The sequence below is a fragment of the Armigeres subalbatus genome, chromosome 3 (genome assembly GCF_024139115.2).
Source record: "Armigeres subalbatus isolate Guangzhou_Male chromosome 3, GZ_Asu_2, whole genome shotgun sequence".
In the NCBI taxonomy this organism is placed as follows: Eukaryota; Metazoa; Arthropoda; class Insecta; order Diptera; family Culicidae; genus Armigeres; species Armigeres subalbatus.
The window spans coordinates 348,571,922-348,594,315 of NC_085141.1; the positions used below are offsets into that span (position 1 = coordinate 348,571,922).

The following is a 22,394-nucleotide window of genomic DNA, read 5'->3' on the forward strand; positions in this document are numbered from 1 at the left end:
GGGAAACAGTCGCTGAAGACAAATGTAACTGTATTGAACGACGAAAAGAAAAGTTTTAATGCAAAAAGCAATATTATGCATCCCAAGATAAACACTCAGATCATGATCATCTTAATCAGCCTCCGTCGAATCGCGCTGGGGCGCGCCCATTAGGTTCTGCAGCATGACGTCACGAATGAATTCGGTCCTCGTCAAATGAACTTTTTTGACAGTTCAGTAGTATTAGGTTCTGCAGCATGACGTCACGAATGAATTCGGTCCTCGCCGAATGAACTTTTTTGACAGTTCAGTAGTACTTTCGACTGACTCCGACAAGGGTCGAGTTCGTGATTGGTTGGCTGCCCCTGAGTCCATCAAGAAGTACTACTGACCTGTCACCAGATTGAGGCTACGTTCAGACGCTGCAGAACCTAATATACTTTCCACTGACTCCGACGAGGGCTCCGACTCCGACAAGGGTTGAGTTCGTGATTGGTTGGCTGAGTCCAACAAGAAGCTACTAAACTGTCACCAGATTGAGGTTACATACAGTCGCTGCAGAACCTAATTTACTTCACACATCGCTTATTAAATAATGTTTGTTTGTTTGTTTATTAATGACACTTTACACCAGAAAGGTGCATTCGTGTCAGATTTATTAAGATTAAATAAGCACAGACACACACCCTGTGTAAAAGCTTCTGGGCGCGCTGCTGCGCAATCTTTGCTTGCGCGTTACCACCGCGAAGAACTGAGCGTTTTAGAAGAACGCGGCAATAGCAATATTACGAAATTAAAAAAAAACTCGTCTGTTTGTCTATGATTCGAAACTTGAAATTTCAACCCGTCAGGTAGAAATGCTCTAAAATTTGATGTTTCAAATCAATACCAAATTTTCAAAATGACTTATCTGCTTTTGTAAACAAAGTTTCGAACGTAAATTTGTCGAATCTGATAGCACTCCCACGCAAATCAATATCATCAAAAGGTAGACGAAGCCTTCACCTATACGTATTGATGGTGTTGGTTTGCGTGGAAGTGCGATCAGATTCGACAAATCGACGTTTAAATCTTTGTTTACAAAAGCAGATAAGTCGTTTTGAAAATTTGGTATTGAAATCATAACAAAATCGAGGGCGGATTTTAAGAACGCCCCTCTATTTCGTGTTTGTTTTTGTTCAGTTGTTTTTGTCATAAATTTTGCTGTAAAAATATTGTTTAATTAATATTCCTTGGTAATTTTGTCTTTGATTTCGATCATTATCAAATAAATGCCTAATCCCAAATTTTTCCTGCCCCCCAGGATCTCCGCCACCCCGCCGGGAACGCTGCACCACCGGATGACGCCGGCCCGTTCCATGTCCCTTCGTGAACGCCGTCTGGACAGCAGTCCGATTCCGCGCAGTCAATCCGGAAACGCCTCACCAGCTCCACCTGCCAACAGTTCCTGGTCCCAGAGTCCGATGCCTGCGGCCGTTGCCACTGGATCACCCCAGCAACAACAACAGCAGCAGCAGTACTCGCACCCGCATGTAAATATCCTGCACCAGCAGCAACAGCACTACTACAGTACCGGAGGAATTACTTCGTCCTCGCCCCACCAACAGCTGCAACAGTACCAAAGTCAATACGGGTCCCAGGATCTGAACGTCAGCGGCGGCAGTTCCGTGCTGGACTCGACCATCTCGTCGATGAATCTGTCCTGGAACAGTGGTTCCGGAGCGGCCATCGTTGCCACCGCTGGCGGTGTACACCAAAGTCCCTACACGCCACATTACACGGCCGCACAGATCTACATGCGCCCCCGGGGAATTGGCATCGGAAGCTCCGGTGGCAGTTCGGGATCAGCTGCCAGCAGCAGCAGTGCCAGTCGCAAAGTGCCACCGGAAGTACCAAAGAGAACGTCTAGCATCACCTCCCAGCACACACCCAATCGGTCACTGAGGCCTAACGGTCTCTGCAAAACGGCCGAGAATGGTTCGCTCAGCTCGGTGCAATCTTCTGGCAGCGATTCTTCAGCCTCTGCCGAACGGATACAAGGTGTTGGAGAAATTGGATCGGACCGATCCAGCTCTCCCCAATGGAAACGGAAGGGTCCGGGAAGTAGCAGTGGAAGTGCCACCGGGATCGTCATGACCGCTCAGAGTCCGGATCATATGATCGGACCGACAACGGGCGCCGGAGCACAGAGTGGCAGCAGTGCCAACGTCACTATCAGCAGCTTGGAAAACGAATGCCTCAGCTCACACACCAGCGCCGCGCAGTATTCAATGGAGCAGCACGACCACATCGTGCAGACGCCAACCAGCTACAAAGTATCTGAGACGATCCGAAAGCGGCAGTACCGGGTTGGACTGAATCTGTTTAACAAAAAGCCCGAACGAGGTAAGATTAAGGAATGTGAAGGACAATGCGACCAAATATTAACCTTTTTTTCTTAACAGGTATCACCTACCTCATCCGCAAGGGCTTCCTGGAGAACACCCCGCAAGGTGTTGCCCGGTTTCTCATTTCTCGAAAGGGACTTTCTCGTCAGATGATTGGCGAGTACCTTGGAAACCTGCAGAACCAGTTCAATATGGCCGTGCTGGACTGCTTCGCCGGTGAGCTGGATCTCTCCGGGATGCAGGTGGATGTTGCTCTGCGCAAGTTCCAGGGTTACTTCCGAATGCCGGGGGAGGCACAAAAGATCGAGCGACTGATGGAGGTCTTCTCGGCGCGGTACTGCCAGTGCAACACGGACATTGTGGCGCGGTTACGTTCCAACGATACGGTGTTCGTACTGGCCTTCGCCATCATCATGCTCAACACAGATCTGCACACACCGAATCTGAAGCCGGAACGGCGGATGCGCTGCGACGATTTTATAAAGAATCTGCGTGGCATCGACGACTGTCACGACATTGATCGGGACATGCTGACCGGCATCTACGAGCGAGTGAAGGCGAACGAGTTCAAGCCGGGCTCGGATCACGTGACGCAGGTGATGAAGGTCCAGGCGACGATCGTGGGGAAGAAACCGAACCTGGCGCTTCCGCATCGGCGGTTGGTGTGCTACTGTCGGCTGTACGAGATACCGGATATCAACAAGAAGGAGCGACCGGGGGTGCACCAGCGAGAGGTGTTCCTGTTCAACGATCTGCTTGTGATTACCAAGATCTTCAGCAAAAAGAAGAGCTCGGTGACGTACACGTTCCGGAATAGTTATCCGCTGTGCGGAATGGTGGTCACGCTGCTGGATGTGCCGAGTGAGTACCGTTTTTTGATTATTGACATTCTGTGTCCACTCATTTGGTAACGATTGACAGAAAATGATTTTTTTTTTTCAAAATTTGTTGGTTCCTCGTAAACATGTTATACATTGAGTTTTCAAATGCATAATTTTTAAATCAATCTTTACTGCAGAAGGAAAAGCATGTCAGATCCTCGCATCAATGGTTCCCTGATTTATGAATCCGATTCTTACTCACGCCAGTAATCCTCATCTTTCTCATTCCGCCCCGCAGACTACCCATACTGCATCCGACTATCGCAGAAAGTCGACAACAAGGTGCTGGTCACATTCAACGCCCGCAATGAGCACGACCGGTGCAAGTTCGCCGAGGACCTCCGGGAGTCGATCAGCGAGATGGACGAAATGGAAACCCTGCGCATCGAGGCGGAGCTGGAGCGACAAAAGTCGGCCCGCGGCCAACGTGGCGGTGCCAACAGTGAGAACCGCGACTCGGGCGTGGCGGACGTCGAAGTTTGCGCCGGACAGTTCCACCATCACCATCAAGGTAGTGGCCCGATCGGCGGCGGCGTTTCACCTAGCGAATGCGGAATTGCACACACACATAGCGAAGCACAGTTGAAGCGAAGCGCTCTTAGCAATTCACTCTTAGATATGCACGAACAATGTAAGTCATTCTAGCGGTTTTCCCCTTCATTAGCGCTGGTTTCCTTTCTTTTGGTTCGGAAAATCCGGAAGGAACAAGCAAGCTTTGTACTGTTATGTTTGATTATATAGTTTCTATTTGTTATACGGCTTGTCCTCGAAAGGGATCTAAAGGAAGGACTTTAAAAGTGCCTTGCCTTCCGTTGGGTCCAGGTTTTTCGTGCTTGATTCGAAACCATGTGATACATAGTTGTTTAAATAAATGCGAATGTTATACTCACTGATTTTCGTTTCTATTCTTTCTGTTTCGTCTCATTTTCACAATTCACACAACGATGCTGTACGAATCGCTACGGTCTTCATCCATCAAATCTTCATCTTGCACCCATCGGCCGATCAACAATGGCATCGTGCGACCATAACCATCATCAATCACGAAACCATCCACGTGCGCACCCACACTCACACCTGTTATCGGTAACTGCCCTTATCACAATAATCTTTTGTTCTGCGGAACGTACAGTTGGTAATGAGAAGCCGCAACGGCGTGGTAGTGTTGGCTCGCTAGATAGTGGCATGTCGATCTCATTTCAATCCACCTCGGCAAGCACGGGCTCACGTAGTGACATTAAGGTACGAATGCTGCCCCATAGCAACACATCCGGTCAGATCATAATGCATGCCGGCCAGCATGCTACCGCCCTGATGGGTGCCATCTACCACCAGCAAATAGTGCAACAACACGTGCCGCCAGCAGCGGCATCCGCACCAGCCGCGCAACCAATCAACGGACAAATTCCACAGCAGCAGCACCTGATTCCGACACAGCCAAATCAGTTGTCGGCGTCGTCCCAGCAGCCTCCGATGACGCGACGGGAGCGAAAACTCTCCCGCTCCGAAGAGAGCGCTACGTTGGCAGCGGCCAATGGAAGTGCACCCGCCGCAGGTCCCAACTATGGACGCTCAACGGAAGTTTAGGCTTCCTATCAAATGATTCAACCGAGTAAAAGAATATAATTCTATTGTACCGAAAATAATGTGTAAATATAGATACTGTCTGTCATGCATCAATCGCAAGAAACACAAACCAAATCTGTTTCCTAGAGTTATTAGGTAGATGTTTTTCATAAGTCGCGCAAACCACAAAGTTGTAAGCAGATATACGCGAAATTGATTCTCCACATTGGTTGTCATGTTTAGAACACTTCCCTTCCAACAATAGATAACCACGGTTCTTCATTTATCGTTAGTTATAAAAATAGGCTACCGAAGCGGCGAAATCCAGTACATTTGAATTGTCTTCCTAAGGCGTCCATATGAAGGAAATAGAACAGTATCATAGAATATATGCTACTTGTCGAGTAACATAAGTTACTTGATGAGCCTTGTCGTTCGATAAGTCCTATTTATTGTGAGTTTAATATTGATGGTAAATGAAGCAACGTGGCAACCATTCTATCGGTAATCTATTAGCACCCGTTAGATTCAGCCATAGTATTATAGGTGTTTCGACCCTACAAATCAACCTACCCCATAAGCAATAGCAAAACAATAATACATCTGACAAAATTGATTTCCCAAGTTCCTTTTATAGGTGTGTTGAATCTTCTTCTCTCGGGATTAAAATCTATATACAAAACGATAGGAATTGTGCATGTAAATAGTTAGGATCGATGTTCCCAATATCCAGCTCACCCATCAATTCCCTTAAGCCTAAACAAACATCTTTTAACATAATAGCTAATGTAATTCCGCTCAGTTTGTTGGTTCTCGACCACAGAAAACAAATTAATCTATTTGTGAAATCATTTAAAAGCATACAAATAGTACGCCTAGATTCAGAAAAAAAAAACAATAATATATTGACTTAAATTAACAAACGAGGAATCGCCTCCGCGCCAATCGGAATCGTGCTTGAGATATTGCGAAGGAACCTACTCGAAGCGACGAGGTGGATTTATTTTTGTATCATATTAACCCCAGATAAAGGCGGGACAAAACAAAATACGCGTTTACCAATTACAAAACAATACAAACCCTGTATATTATTTTCTATTGTGTAAGCCTAATGGACCCTTATTATTAGACAGCAGCAAAGTGAAAAGGCAAAAGGTGAGAAGCTTGAAAGTCAAGGATTTTGCGAGCAACGTCCCCGTCCTGCGATTCTAACCAAATCGTAAAATGACGGAGACATTGACTAGTGATGAAGTCCTTGCTCTGTGACAAAGCCAATCTGGAACGTTGTATATTCGCTGGGAAATTATTGTTTTATGATTTGTAACCATGGGTTAGAAGCTGTGGAAAGTGAGCGGATTTGAAGAGCGGTTTTCTTAGGATACGTCCTATCGAAAGTACGGTCTTGTATCATTTAAGTAAGGTGTAGGCTAGCGTCAAAATGTGGAAACACAGGAAAAGTTATAGGCGAGAAACGAACGAACCACGTGGAGGGTATACAAAAATGAGAAAAAAATAAAATAATCTAGTCCCGTTCGATAAACGTAGTAACTTTGATTATTGAAAACAGTTGAAAATAATTGACAAAAACAATTAAAAATATGGTGGGAAATAATTGTACTCGTAATTACCAATAAATACAATGGATTATAACACAAATCAACCATTCGATTACATTCAGTGTAGATTGAATTGACAAAAATACAATAGTTCACAACCTACAGAAGAAAGAATTATAAATTGTAGCCAGATTAAAAACTCTCCCGTCGTCATACATCCCCTTTACGTCATCAGTAAGATATACCAACCTAACCCATCCTGGACGTTACAAAAAAAAACTCTCGATGGATTAGTCACCAGATTATCTACCATATTAGAGCGGCAAAGCTGAAAAGCAAAACGACAAACGCAACCATACCCATCCGGCACTTGAATCCCATATGAAAACAATTTAACAAGAAGAACAATAAATATTCAAAAAATGCGAAAATACTGTTTGACTTGAAGATATCACATTCTAATTGAAGTTGACACCTAGTTTTCCAACTCTGCACGCTATCAATAAATCTACAGTCCGCTTGTGATAAGGGAAAGTAAGAGAGGCTAATGTATAGACTGAATCGAATCCCGATCCAGTAGGTATACGTGTCCGAATATTCGTGTTAGCTTAACAGAGCAAAACGTTGCTGTTACGTAGCAGACCACGGTGGCTGAAATAGAAGCCCTTTCCGATTTACAAAATAAACTCGATTATCCTGGCCACAGAGTAAGCCACATGCGATTATAGCAAAATAATCATAGTAACTTGAATCAATAAAATCGTTATTAATTTGTCAACCACTGTTAATAGAAGACGTATACACATTAATAAAGTTTAAAAAAAAAAGCAGACGTTATAATTTTAATTGGTTTTTGACCCAGAAGAATTAAAGATAGATCGTCTAGGAGTTGAAAAACTGAACAACCAAAACTACACTGCCGCTAACCGCATGTCGAGCACATCTGTATATGGAGGCAGCTGGAAATTTACCGTTGAACTGCTTTTCGTAGACCCATGACAACCGCCAGCGGAAATACGAAGGTACTACGAAGTCTACCAAAGTCCTCAGTACGCTCACAACCGCATTGGAGTGTCGCAAAAAAGACGAGATAACGCTAGAGCTGGTAACAAAAGTGATTGATGAAGTTCTGAAACATGGACGTGAAGTATCATCAGATCAAGCTTTGGAGGTAGAGGACCGGAAGCAGAAAAAGAAAACCAACAATATTGTGTGCCACAACTGCAAGAAGGGACTATGTCCAAGGGCTTGACGATCCCTCCCCAGGCCATCTGATAGTTGCCTAGGATGTGCTGGGGTTTGGCAGTGGGCCCTGTTAAACTTCTATAAAAAGCTGCATGTATCCGCAAGCAGGATCTGCCAAAGCGACCGTGTGCCGCTCAAAGCGCACAAGCCCAAGTCCTAGTGTTAGGTGGGACGCTAAACAGACCTGACACGACGGCCCTTCGACAAGACAGGAGGTTTGCGCAGGCCCAATAAGCCGCCTTTAAAAACAACCTTTACGAACGACATATACGACTCGATACAATCGGCAACGACCTAGGCAACGAATAAAGGATCACGATTGGTAGCAAGTAGGCTAGGCTTCGCATGTTGCGACAGGATAATCTACGGCGATGTATTACATTCCAGTAAATTCGACTTCGTAGCGCTGCAGGAAACGCGGGCATCGTGCAGCTACCTTCTACCAAAGCTGTGACACTACCAACAAGCTTCATAGTGCTGGGCAAGATGCGCCAATGCGTGATTGGGTGGTAGCCAATCAACGCAAGGATGTGCAAGCTGTGGATAAAATGCGGTTTCTTCAACTATGCAGCGGTTCTCAACCTTTTTCTTGAGAGGTACCCTTTCGAACTTTTGTATTAATTGAGGTACCCCCAATTTGTTTTGCTATAAATGAATCTGACGTAGATAAGATATATGAAAGACGGACCTGAAAACTAACTGGATATATGACTCTCCATGAAGTTGACTGAAACAATTCAAAGTAAATGAATACATTAAGATTCCTACAAAACTTTTTTGACTATTGGGGCATCTTGAAAGGAGGCTTTCAAGCCTATTATAAGGAGGCTTCTGAGCCTCTTGAAAGGTGGTTTTCGAGCCACTTAAAACTAGGCTTCAGAGCTTTTTGAAAGTATGCTTCCAAGCTTTTTTAAAGAATAATTCCGAACCTCTCCAACGGAAGCTTCCCAGCCTCTTGAAAAAAGGCTTCCGAGCATCTTGAAAGGAGGCTTTCGAACCTCTCGAAGGGAGGCTTCCAAGCCTGTTGAAGGGAGGCTTCCGGGTCTCTTGAAAGGCGGCTCTCGAGCTCTTTAAAAGGGACTTAAGAGGCTCTTCATAGGGGGCTTCCGTGCTTCCGATCCTCTTGAAGAGAGACTGCAGTGCCTCTTGAAAGCAGCTTTCGAGCCACTTGAAGGGTGACTTATGAGCCCCTTGAAAGTACGCTTCCAAGGCTCTTGGACGAAGATTTTCGTGCCTCTTGAAGGGAAGCTTACCAGCCTCTTGAAAGGAAGCTTTCGTGCCTCTTGAAAGGCGCCTTTCGAGCTTCTTGAAGGGTGACTTCCAAGCATCTAAAAGTACGCTTCCAAGCCTCTTGAAAGAAGAATTTCGTGCCTGTTGAAGTGAAGCTTTCGAGTCTATTGAAGGAAGGCTACCAATCCTCTTGAAAGGAGGCATCTGAGCATCTCAAAACAATGCTTCTGATCCTCTTGAAAGAATGCTTCCAAAACTCTTGAAAAAAGGACTCCGAGTCTTTCGAAGGGAAGTTTTCGAGCCTCTTGAAAGGAGACTCAAGCGCCTCTTGGAAGAAGGCTTACGAGTCTCTGGAAAGGAGCCTTCCGAACCTTTTGAAAGTAGGCACTGCTCGTTTTGAGAGGATGCTTCCAAGTATCTTGAAGGGATGCTCCCGAGCATCTTGAGGCTTCAGAGCCTTTTTAAAGGCAGCTTTTGAGTCATTTGAAAGGAAGCTCCTGAGCATTTTGAAAGTTTCCAAGCCCCTTGAAAAAAGAATTCCGAGTTTCTTAAAAGGAAGCTTCCGAGCCTCTTGAAAGCAGCCTCTCAACCAGTTTGACAGCAGCCTTCCAAGCCTCCTGAAATGAGTCTTTCGAGCCACTTGAAAGAAGGCTTCCGAGCCTCTTAAAGGAAGGCTTCCGAGCATTTTGAAGGGAAACTTCTGAACCTTTTGAAAGGCGACTTTCTAGCCACTTAAAAAGAGGCTTCCGAACAGAAACTTCAGAGTCTCTTGAAAGGTGACTTCGAGCTGCTTGTATAGAAGCTTCCAAGAAGCGTAAAAGAATGCTTCCAAATCTCTCGCAACGAAGCAACTGAGATTTTCGTAAAAAAAAAGCCTCCATGCCTCTCAAATGAGGCTTCCGTACCATCAGACTTTAGATTTAAGTCCAGAAGCATGTTGTTAACATATTATGCAATATGTTGTTTCGAATAGGTAGATCGCACTATTTTTTTTTAATTTTCTCATTCATCGTTTGGCGTATTGATTTTGTGTCGCACAGGCATTCATATACTGTGCTGGTTTTGGAGGGCAGGATTCAATATGCTTTGGTTTACTAATCACCATGCATACTATGTACAAAACGTAGTTTTGAAATAAGAAAAAACACACAATTATCAAAACTTTATCAATAAGTTTTGATTGGAATTGAAATACAGCCGCCATTACGCATTCTTGTCCGAGGTACCCCCTGGGGCCAACGAAGGTACCCCCAGGGGTACATGAACCCCAGGTTGAGAACTTCTGAACTATAGCATCATCAACGTGCGCTGCCCACACGAAGGGAGACCCGACGACGAGAACGAAGCGTTCTACGCACAGCTAGAGCAGACATACGATGGATGCCCACTGCGGGACGTCAAAATCGTCATCGGCGACATGAACGCACTGGTAGGAAGGGAGGAAATGTATAGACCAGTCATCGGACCGGATAGTCTGCATACCGTATCGAACGACAACGGCCAACGATGCATAAACTTTGCAGCCTCCCGCGGAATGGTAGTCCGAAGCACATTCTTTCCCCGCAAAAATATCCACAAGGCCACATGGAGATCACCTAACCAAGAAACGGAAAACCAAATCGACCACGTTGTAATCGACGGTAAATTCTTCTCCGACATCACGAACGTCCGTACTAACCGCAGTGCGAATATTGAATTCGACCACTACCTCGTTGCAGTATGCCTGCGCTCAAAACTCTCGACGGTGTACAACACGCGTCGGAGTCGTCTGCCGCGGCTAAACATTGGGCGGCTACAAGACGGTAGACTAGCCCAAGACTACGCGCAGCAGCTGGAAGTGGCACTCCCAACGGAAGAGCAGCTAAGCGCAGCGTCTCTTGAAGATGGCTGGAGAGATATTCGATCCGCCATAGGAAGCACCGCAGCCGCTGCACTAGGCACGGTGCCCCCGGATCAGAGAAACGACTGGTATGACGGCGAATGTGAGCAGTTAGTGGAAGAGAAGAATGCAGCATGGGTGAGATTGCTGCAACACCGCACGAGGGCGAACGAGGCACGATATAAACGGGCGCGGAACAGACAAAACTCGATTTTTCGGAGGAAAACGTGCCAGCAGGAAGATCGAGACCGTGAATAAACGGAGCAACTGTACCGCGCTAATAACACACGAAAGTTCTATGAGAACCGTTCACGTAAGGGCCACGTACTACAGCCTGATATGAGTAAGGGCATAAACGGGAACCTTCTTACGAACGAGCGTGAGGTGATCCACGGCACGGCAGCACTACGAAGAACACCTGAATGGCGATGTGGCAGACAAAGATGGCGGTATGGTGATGAACCTAGGAGAACGGGCGCAGGGCATAATTTTACCAGCTCCGGATCTCCAGGAAATCCAGGAGGAGATTGGCCGGTTGAAGAACAACAAAGCCCCTGGGGTTGACCAACTACAAGGACAGCTGTTTAAGGTCACTCCTGACAGAATCCAAGTTTCAAAGTGCTCGCGTTTTCGGTGGCACACCACTCGATACGTCAGCTATGCTGCGTCGCAGCATGCGTGAAAAAATAAAAATGACAGTTGTGCGTTGCTTCCGTATCGAGTAGTGTGCCCCCGAAAACGCGAGCACTTTGAAACTTGGATTCTGTCAGGAGTGACCTTAAACACGGTGGTGAGGCACTGGTTAGAGCGCTGCACTGGGTCATTACCAAGATTTGGGAGGATGAGGTTTTGCCTTAGGAGTGGATGGAAGGTGTCGTGTGTCCCATCTACGAAAAGGGCGATAAGCTGGATTGTAGCAACTACCGCACAATCACATTGCTGTAAGCCGCCTACAAGGTACTCTCCCAAATTTTATGCCGCTGACTAACACCAAATGCAAGGGAGTTCGTGGGGCAGTACAAGGCGGGTTTTATGGGCGAACGCTCTACCACGGACGAAGTGATCGCCATTCGCCAAGTACTGCAGAAATGCCGCGAATACAACGTGTTATGGCAGCTAATGCACGACCACGGATTTCCGGATAAACTGACACGGTTGATCAACGACGATGGATCGGGTGATGTGCGTAGTTCGAGTTTCAGGGGCATTCTCGAGTTTCTTCGAAACACGCAGAAGGATTAACACGAGTGGTACAATTTTCAATGAGTCCGTCCAGCTATTTGGCCTCGCCAACGACATTGATATGCCACGTAACTTTGAGAAGATGAAGGAGAGTCTACATCAGACTGAAGAGGGAAGCTAAGCGGATCGGACTAATCATCAACACGTTGAAGACAAAGTACATGATAGGAAGAGGTTCGAGAGAAGACAATATGAGCCACCCACCGCGAGTTTGCATCGGTGGTGACGAAATCGAGGTGGTAGAAGAATTTTTGTACTTGGGCTCACTGGTGACTGCCAAAAATGATACTAGCAGTAAAATTCGGAGACGCATAGTGGCTGGAAATCGTACGTACTTTGGACTACACAAGACGCTCAGATCGATTAGAGTTCGCCGCCGTACCAAACTGACAATCTACAAAACGCTCATTAGACCGGTAGTCCTCTACGGATACAAGACCTGGACGATGCTCGTGGAGGACTAACGCGCACTTGGTGTTTTCGTGCTGCTTAATATCTATGGTGGGGTGCATATGGTGGACGGTATGTTGAGAAGGCGAATGAACCACGAGTTGCATGAGCTGCTGGGAAAACCATCCATTGTTCACACCGCGAAAATCGGGCGACTGCGGTGGGCCGGGCATGTAGCCAGAATGTCGGTCAGTAACCCGGTGAAGGCGACGTGCGCAGCGGGCAAGGTGGATCGATTAGGTGGAAGGTGACTTGCGGACCCTCCTTGGACTGCCTGTTTGGCGACGTGTACTCATGGACCGAGCCGAATGGAGAAGACTCTCATATACCGCACAGGCTACTTCGGCCTTAGTCTGAATAAATAAATAAATAATATATTTAGGCTATGTACTAAATCTTCCATGTAAATACGTTGTTGTGAGCGCCTAAACAGACCATTTTATACACAACAGCAACAGCCCAACTCTACGGCGAACCCAGTATCCAGAAGGTAGCTAAAGCCGGAAGGGTACGATGGGCAGGACATGTTGCAAGAATGCCGGACAGCAACCCTGCAAAGATGGTGTTCGCTTCCGATCCGGCAGGTACGAGACGGCGTGGAGCGCAGCGAGCGAGATGGGCAGACCAGGTGCAAAACGACTTGGCGAGCGTGGGGCGTATCCGAGGATGGAGAGATGCGGCCTCGAACCGTGCATTGTGGCGTCAAATTGTTGATTCAGTGTTATCTGTTTAGATGTTAACTAAATAAATGAATGATGAATACACAACAGCAAACACACACGCGACCGAAAATATTCTCACTCTTTCTCGATTATGTTTCTCTCTGCTTCAATCACATGCACGCGTGTGAACGCACTCGAGTGTGAATCAATACACTTCTCTTTACTTGTAAAATCTCTACACATTAGTAGGAGGTTGAGGGTTCGAGTCCCTCCAAGACACGTGGATGGAAACCTAAAATGGTCATGTGGATTTACACAGCAGTGATCCGTCCAAAAGTTACGTATGCTTCGCTAGTGTGGTGGCCGAAAACAAATAGGCAAACGCACAAAGGAAGCTGGCAAAACTTCAACGTCTAGCGTCGATTGCTATAACAGGAGCGATGCGAAGCACTCTAACGAAGGCTTTGAATGCCATTTTAAATTTGCTTCCTCTGCATGAATACGTGCAGCTGGAAGCTGAGAAAGGTTTGCTAAGGCTTGAACGATTTAACAAGTTCAAAGCAGGTGATCTTGTCCATCACTTGGAAGTGTCCCAGCTCTTTCGAAAAAGACCAGAAATATGAGTATGATTGGAGACTGGATGAAACCTATAGTTAACCATGATATTCCCTACAAGACGCGTGAAACATCGCGAATGGAATAGGAAGTCAGGGGTCCTACGGTTCGCCAAGGCTCTATCAAATTCTTCACAGATGGATCGAAAATTGGAACGCAAACGGGAGCAGGAATCTTTGGTCCTGGAATTAATCGTTCAGTGACAATGGGACATTACACAACGGTGTTGAGATCTTTGCTATATTGGAATGTGCGAATATTTGCATAGCTAGGAAGTACCGACATGCAAACATTTGTATCTTTTGTGATAGTCAAGCAGCGCTTAAAGCGCTGTTTACTTATAAATGTAACTCCAAGCTTGTCTTCGAGTGCATTCTGTCACTAAGAACATTATGTCAAAAGAATGCAGTACATTTGTACTGGGTTCCAGGGCATTGTGGTATTGAAGGCAACGAAAAGGCAGACGAACTGGCAAAACAAGGTTCCAATTTACAGTTTATTGGCCCAGAGCCTTTCTGTGGAGTACACCCGGTTCTTTTTTTACACGGGTGGGTTTTAGTTGATTACGACCTTTAGCGTTGATGAAACTATGAGTTAATCCTATAAAATTCACAAAAAATCAAAGAATATTCAGGTGGCATTTCAAAAGCTGTGAAAAATCAGGTTAACCGGGAAATTAAAGAATACCAACCGTGTAAAAAAAATATTGGGTGTATCGTATTGTACGATAAAAATTGAACTCAAAAGATGGGAAGAACAAAGGGTGATGACAAACTGGATGGCCGTCACAACATGTGTTCAATCAAAAAGATTTATTGTGCCTAACGCCATAATTACAAGAAGGCTACTCGAACTAAACAAACATGCTCTAAGTATTTTCACGGGCCTAGTAACTGGGCACTGTCCGAGTAGATATCATTTTAAAAATATAGGTCTGGTCCAAAGTGATATATGTCGTTTCTGTAACATGTAACGTGAAACATCGGTGCATCTGCTTTGCAATTGCGTTGCATTATATAAACTGCCGTGAATCGCATATCTGTCCCATTTTTGCTGGGTTTCCTATTCATATGGGACAAATATGCGATTCACGGCAGTAAACGAAGGTCTAAATTCTTAAATGGTGCATACATGCAACCGGAAGAGGTTTGGACCAGAGTCTTTTATATAGAGTTGCGCAAAGAGGATCTTCTTACACTTATTCTGAATGATCTTCTTGTTATTGTGTTTGCAACTTTCATTTCTGTTCAACCCTTAAAGTGACTTCACGGAAGTGTTCACTACTCTAAATATAACATCTAAGGCTGGAAAGTGAAAACTCTCCAAAATGTCACGTGTCATTTGAATGACATTTTGCCTCCCACGCACAAGATTACATATTTACAGCAATGTCTTGTTAGACAAAGTTGTAGCCACATTTAAGCGCTATAAGTTCGTCATACATCAAGAATCAATAGCTAAATTCTGAAAAAGTTCTGGGAAAATTATACAAAAGAATGCAAATGACATTTTACAACACTGCCTGGTTTGGACCACAAATCCCAAAAGGGTGGTTGGTTTGGTTTTATCGAAGCCATCTCACCTGACTGGGAGAAGACGCGTCATAATTCCTAGTTGGTTATCATCAATTGATTCTCCAGCCTATTTGACGCGTAATATTAAGTAGGGGTTCACCACAAAAGTTCATTTAGTGGATGCAGTGGTTTCTCACTTAACAAAACAAAAACTGTGGGGTCTGCCTAGGATGTGGTGGGGTTCGACAGTGGGCTCTGTTGAACTTCTATAAAAAGCTGCATGTGTCCCCAAGCAGGCCCTATCAAAGCGACCGTGTGCCGCTCAAAGCGCACTAGCCTAGTCCTGGTGTTGGGTGGGACTTTAAACAAATTTGACCCGACTGATCGAGCGTCTGTTCACCAAGGAGGTGCGGCTCCAACAGCGTCTGTTCTGGCATCCAGCGGCTGAGTATGAAATGCTATTCCCCGGAAGCTATACCTAAGATGGCAGCCCCATCCCGGTGGATAGGGAACCTTGGGCCAACAACCTACTGTTCCCGAAACATCAATTTGTTCGAGAATCCGATAATGAAAGAATACGGACTGATTTTACGGCGACGACTCTTAGCGCGACACAACGGACACGAATAGGAACATGGAACGTTTTAACCCTAGCCCAGCAGGGTAAATTGGCATAGCTTGCCAATGAGGCACGCCGCATGAAGCTTGAGATCCTGGGACTGAGTGAAGTCCGTTGGCCAAACTTTGGAGAACACAGAACGCCGTCGGGACAAGTTCTGCTATACTCTGGTTTACGAGGTGAACACGCTCCCCGGCATCGCGGAGTTGGCTTCCTACTAAGCGCTCAGGCACACTCTGCGCTTATGAAGTGGGAACCTATAAGTGAAAGGATAATCGTTGCCAGATTTAGAACACGGGTCCGAAACCTTACTATAGTCCAATGTTATGCGCCAACCGATGCTGCCGATCTGCAAGACAAAGAGAACTTCTACAGTCAACTCAATGCCGTCGTAGATAGAATTCCGAAGGGTGATATCAAGATCTGTTTGGGCGACTTCAATGCGAAGATCGGATCCGACAACTCGAACCATGAGCGCATTATGGGACGCCATGGTCTCGGAGAAATGAGCGAAAACGGAGAGCTGTTCGCAGAATTTTGTGGTAATACCGACATGGTGATCGGGGGATCGCTCTTCCCTCATCGACCGGTTCACAAGGTCACGTGGGTCTCCCGTGACGGCTTTACAGAAAATCAAATCGACCACATTTTTTTTACCGGGATCTCAGCAAAATGTTGAACTTTTCCCGAGAATCGCACAGCCGTGCCCCAGCAAACATGTTTTTTGCCGAGATTTCTGTTAAAATTGCTGATAATCAGCAAATAATTTGCCGAAAATCAGCTAACAAACGCTATTTTTGCCGGAATATCAGTTTTTTATTTTGCTGGCGCACGGCTGTGCGGATTTTTGCCGAGCTGCAGAAATAAAAACTGAGTGTGCACCTCCTCATCGGCGAAATACGCCTGCGCATTGCACGGATTCGTCGGCAGGAGGAAAGAGTTGGACGACGATTCAACACACGCCGACTGGAAGATGCCACGGTGAAACGGTCCTTCGTTGAAGAACTGAAGACGCGTGCTGCAGATATTCCGGAAGGTGGCAGCGTGGAAGACCAATGGACCGCCATCAAGAATGCCTTCATCGCCACCAGCGAGAACAATCTGGGCGAACTACGCACCCAGAGAAAACAATGGATCACCGATGAGACCTGGAGAAAGATAGAGGAGCGAAGAGAAGCCAAAGCCGCGATAGAGCGATCGAAAACCAGAGGAGCCAAAGTGCCCGTCAACGATACACGGCTCTTGAGAAGGAAGTAAAACGCTCATGTCGACGGGACAAGCGAGCATGGGCAGACACTCTGGCCGACGAAGGAGAGAGAGCCGCCGCAACCGGGGACATTCGCCTCCTCTACGATATCTCACGACGCTTAAGCGGGGCGAAGATGAATGCAACGATGCCTGTGAAAGACGCGAATGATCAGTTATTGACCGACCCAACTGACCAGCTGAAACGCTGGTTCGAGCACTTCGAACAACTTTTTCAAGTGCCAGCCAGGCCATCACCACCATATCAGCCGAGATGCTCAAAGCTGACCCCATGACATCCGCTCAACTACTGCATCGTTTATTTCGTAATATCTGGGACACCGCAACTTTCCCGGTCGACTGGATGCAAGGTATCTTAGTGAAGGTGCCCAAAAAGGGTGACCTGACTGTATGCGATAACTGGCGAGGCATTATGTTGCTGTGTACCGTTCTCAAAGTTCTGTGCAAAATTATCCTAGCCCGGATTCAGGAGAAGATCGATGCGACTCTCCGGCGGCAGCAAGCCGGATTCCGTGCCGGGAGATCCTGTGTGGACCATATTGTCACGCTCCGCATCATTTTGGAGCAGGTCAACGAATTCCAAGAGTCCCTTTACTTGGTATTCATTGACTACGAAAAAGCTTTCGACCGTCTCAATCACGAGAATATGTGGGGCGCCCTGAGGCGCAAGGTTGAGCCTGAGAAAATCATCGGCCTCATCGAAGCACAGTACGAGGCCTTTTCGTGTAGAGTGCTGCACAATGGGGTCCTGTCCGACCCTATCCGGGTCGTAGCTGGTGTGAGGCAAGGATGTATTCTATCACCGTTACTGTTCCTCATCGTAATCGATGAGATTCTGGTAGATGCGATTGACCGTGAACCAAACCGCGGGCTGTTATGGCAGCCTATAACCATGGAGCACCTAAACGACTTCGCTCCTCCTCGGCAGGTTTAGTCATCAACGTCAACAAAACCAAATCGTTGGATGTAAACACGGTGACTCCTTCCAGTTTCACAGTAGCCGGGCAACCAGTGGAGAATGTTGAAAGCTTCCAATATCTTGGTAGCCAAATGGCGTCAGACGGCGGTACCAAGATCGACATAGGCGCACGGATCAAGAAAGCAAGGGCTGCCTTTGCGAGTTTAAGAAATATCTGGAAAAACCGGCAGATAAGTGAACGCACCAAAATACGAATTTTCAACTCTAACGTGAAATCTGTGCTGTTATACGCTAGCGAAACATGGTGTGTATCAGTGGAGAACACTCAACGGCTGCAGGTGTTCATTAACAGATGCCTGCGGTATTGGATCTCAAACAACAAGCTCCATCGTCGTTGTCACCAGAGGCCGATAGCAACAGAAATTCGGGATCGGAAGTGGGGCTGGGTCGGCCACACTCTACGTAGGGGCGGAAACGAAATCTGTAAGCAAGCATTAGACTGGAACCCAGCGGGACATCGCAGCAGAGGCAGACCCAGAGGCTCATGGCGGCGAAGCCTCAATAAAGAAATAAATGAAGTCGACCGAAATCTAACCTGGCAACAGGTTAAAGCGATAGCCGGGCATCGCTCAGGATGGAGATCTTTCAAGTCGGCCCTTTGCACCACCGGAGATGTACAGGATCCATAACTAACTGGATTTCCTGAAGATCCGAAAGTGTCGCATGTCCTGCGCGTGTGCTCCCAGTTCCAGATTTGTCACCAAACTACCATCGTTGTCTTACATATCACCATTCTGGTGCTCTTCTAGTGTACAAGCTATCTAAGAATATAAGCGACCATCCACGGTCAAGGAGCTTAGAAGATTTTTAACGTCTTCACTTCCACTTAACTCTTAATTGGTGCTTAATCCATATTTTTTTTCTTTGCTACATCAGACGAAGAGCGACAGTTCCAATCAGATTTATTTCGGGAATTTATTAACATTCTTGCTTGGTTCTCATTATATAATTGGATCTCATTATATACGAATTCATCGAACCTTGAAAGCATCTCTTTATATGTAAAAACAGCAATACGTGGAGAAGAAATACCATTGGTACTACAATGCCTCAGAAACACGTATCTCGCAGACTTGAAATGTTCTGCTGCTGCTGATCTGGTTTATGGATGACGGCTACGACCGCCAAGAGAGTTTTACGATCCCCCAGCGTTGAATGTTGATCCTACGGGCTTCGCTAAGGAGTTGTATGCATTTATACGTATCGATTCAGTGCGACGTTCTCTTCAGCAGCCTTATGAAGAGCTATATCCAGTTATATAAGTCGTAGCGACAAGCACTTCGAAGTTGTAGTTTCTGGAAGAAAAAGCATATATATAGAGTCGAACATTATGCAGGAAATAAGCAATAAGATAAAACGCATTTTGTATGAGATCATATATTTTACTAAACGTATCCGGTTTGTTTAATTTTTAATCGCTTCCGTCCATCACATACATATTAGGTATTATATCCAGCGCCGTAGCGTGGGGTTGGCCGGGTTGGCCCCCGCCAAGGGCGCCAGCCCTCAGGGGGCGCCGGAATCAAGAATTACGGTATGGTAAACAGAACAATTTTATTAGTTACATGGCCAAATAATAACAAACCGACCATAAAGTCCAAAGGTCTATGGCGGAGTTATTTCAAGAAATCTAATCTTTCTTCTATCTGAAATAAACAAGTCGAATGATTTGGTCCTAACTTTGACCTTTTCGGTTTCTCTGAGCCTTTCGGAACCGTCTACAAGGGGCTTAGAAAAAGTCTAGAAAACTTATATTCAAAAAGTTATTTGAAAATTTTATATCAGATTGTTACTATTTACAATTACTGCCACAAGTGTTGACCAAAATTGTAAAAGACCTTTTGCGCTTATGACTTATATCGGATTGAGGTAGGGGTAAAGATGGTGTAGATTTAAGACAAATTTGCTCATTTCATTCAGAAAAACTTCATTTAGTCCGAAAGATTATCATCATGGACGCATTTGATCCGGCGGCATTACGATAAGCAGTGAAAATGTGCCTTGATTAAAAAATTACTACTTTGGTTATCATTTATCAATGCTCTCGTAGATTAGCATAATTTATCCGCAATACATACAACATGTGCCAAGGCATGTGCTATCAAAGCAGTCATAGCCTAATTTCACCACATGGCCGTCCTGCTTCCGATGTCGATTCCGACCACTTCAAAGTTGGATGTTATCCATTTCCAGCCCACTGACAGATCCATTCTTATGTTGTATCTTTCTTGATCCGAACTCCGAAAGCGATTCCGATCATCGATCGATCCACTCCAGGGTTGGATATCCTTGTTCCAACCATTTGACATTAGTATATGATTTGTCACGATTTTCAAATCTCTTTTCTCTGCTATGTACTTGCAAGTACGTCAGTTCCTTCCACTAAAAGCAAGAAACAGCCGTTAGGACACTATGAGCTGTAAGTAAATAACTTTCAGCAATTTTAATAATCTTTCAGCCTGGATGTTCCAACAGATTCCATACGAGGATCCAGAAATGCCCACGACTCTACCAACATATCTCACCATATTTTGCAAATTATTGTAAAAGCTCACAACATTTGAAAACTTTCCAGGGACATAAAAATTCATAAAACATTAAGGTGGGAATCAAAATGCTATTGGATTGTGAAATATTGCACATTTTTCCTTAGTAAGAGAGGGGCGCCCAAAAAAGATTTCGCCAAGGGCGCCTAGGATCCACGCTACGGCTCTGATTATATCAACACAAATCAATATTAAAATTCAAATTCAATGCTGATAGCTGTAAAACAAGCCCAAGTCCTGGTGTTAGGTGGGACTCTAAACAGCCCTGACACGACGGCCCTCCGACGAGACAGGAGGTTTGCGCAGGCCCAATAAGCCGCCTAGAAAACCAATCATTACGAACAATATAAGAGATAATGCGACTCGATATAATCGGCAAAGACCTAGGCGACGAATACAGGATCACGATTGGAAGCTTGGAACATGGAATTGCAAGTCGCTTAGGTTTCGCAGGTTGCGACAGGATGATTTACGATGAATTACATCCCCGCAACTTCGACGTCGTGGCGCTGCAGGAGATTTGCTGGACAGGACAGAAAGTGTGGAAAAGCGGGCATCGAGCGGCTACCTTCTACCAAAGATGTGGCACCACCAACGAGCTGGGAACCGGCTTCATAGTGCTGGGTAAGATGCGCCAACGCGTGATTGGGTGGCAGCCAGTCAACGCAAGGATGTGCAAGCTGAGGATTAAAGGCCGTTTCTTCAACTATAGCATCATCAACGTGCACTGCCCACACGAAGGGAGACCCGACGACGAGAAAGAAGCGTTCTACGCACAGCTGGAGCAGACATACGATGGATGCCCACTGCGGGACGTTAAAATCGTCATCGGTGACATGAACGCACAGGTAGGAAGGGAGGAAATGTATAGACCGGTCATCGGACCGGATAGTCTGCACACCGTATCGAATGACAACGGCCAACGATGCACAAACTTCGCAGCCTCCCGCGGAATGGTAGTCCGAAGCACCTTCTTTCCCCGCAAAAATATCCACAAGGCCACATGGAGATCACCTAACCAAGAAACGGAAAACCAAATCGACCACGTTCTAATCGACGGTAAATTCTTCTCCGACATCACGAACGTCCGCACTTACCGCAGTGCGAATATTGAATCCGACCACTACCTCGTTGCAGTATGCCTGCGCTCAAAACTCTCGACGGTGTACAACACGCGTCGAAGTCGGACGCCGCGGCTTAACATTGGGCGGCTACAAGACGGTAGACTAGCCCAAGAATACGCGCAGCAGCTGGAAGTGGCACTCCCAACGGAAGAGCAGCTAGGCGCAGCATCTCTTGAAGATGGCTGGAGAGATATTCGAAACTGACACGGTTGATCAAAGCGACGATGGGTCGGGTGATGTGCGTAGTTCAAGTTTCAGGGGCATTCTCGAGTCCCTTCGAAACCCGCAGAGGGTTACGGCAAGGTGATGGTCTTTCGTGTCTGCTATTCAACATCGCTTTGGAAGGGGTAATACGAAGAGCAGGGATTAACACGAGTGGTACAATTTTCAATAAGTCCGCCCAGCTATTTGGCTTCGCCGACGACATAGATATTATGGCACGTAACTTTGAGAAGATGGAGGAAGCCTACATCAGACTGAAGAGGGAAGCCAAGCGGATCGGACTAGTCATTAACACGTCAAAGACAAAGTACATTATAGGAAGAGGTTCAAGAGAAGACAATGTGAGCCACCCACCGCGAGTTTGCATCGGTGGTGACGATATCGAGGTGGTAGAATAATTTGTGTACTTGGGCTCACTGCCGAAAATGACAC

The 22,394-nt window shown here is 46.0% G+C and overlaps 2 protein-coding genes across 8 annotated transcripts in view; one reads left to right on the plus strand and one right to left on the minus strand.

The window, feature by feature from the left end:
- The window catches only part of LOC134225991 (IQ motif and SEC7 domain-containing protein 1), a 466,609-nt gene extending 459,809 nt beyond the window's left edge, over nucleotides 1–6,800 (plus strand). For all 7 annotated transcript variants that reach the window (XM_062706475.1, XM_062706474.1, XM_062706479.1 and 4 more), the window contains 4 exons: nucleotides 1,283–2,364; nucleotides 2,424–3,227; nucleotides 3,486–3,878; nucleotides 4,380–6,800. In XM_062706475.1, coding sequence (XP_062562459.1) covers nucleotides 1,283–2,364; nucleotides 2,424–3,227; nucleotides 3,486–3,878; nucleotides 4,380–4,834 — 2,734 coding nt within the window. In that variant the 3' untranslated portion in view covers nucleotides 4,835–6,800. The remainder of the gene's footprint in view (nucleotides 1–1,282; nucleotides 2,365–2,423; nucleotides 3,228–3,485; nucleotides 3,879–4,379) is intronic.
- A 12,155-nt stretch (nucleotides 6,801–18,955) lies between these two features.
- The window catches only part of LOC134226001 (zinc finger protein 791-like), a 64,553-nt gene continuing 61,114 nt past the window's right edge, over nucleotides 18,956–22,394 (minus strand). The window contains exon 5 of the mRNA XM_062706504.1: nucleotides 18,956–19,365. Coding sequence (XP_062562488.1) covers nucleotides 19,325–19,365 — 41 coding nt within the window. The 3' untranslated portion in view covers nucleotides 18,956–19,324. The remainder of the gene's footprint in view (nucleotides 19,366–22,394) is intronic.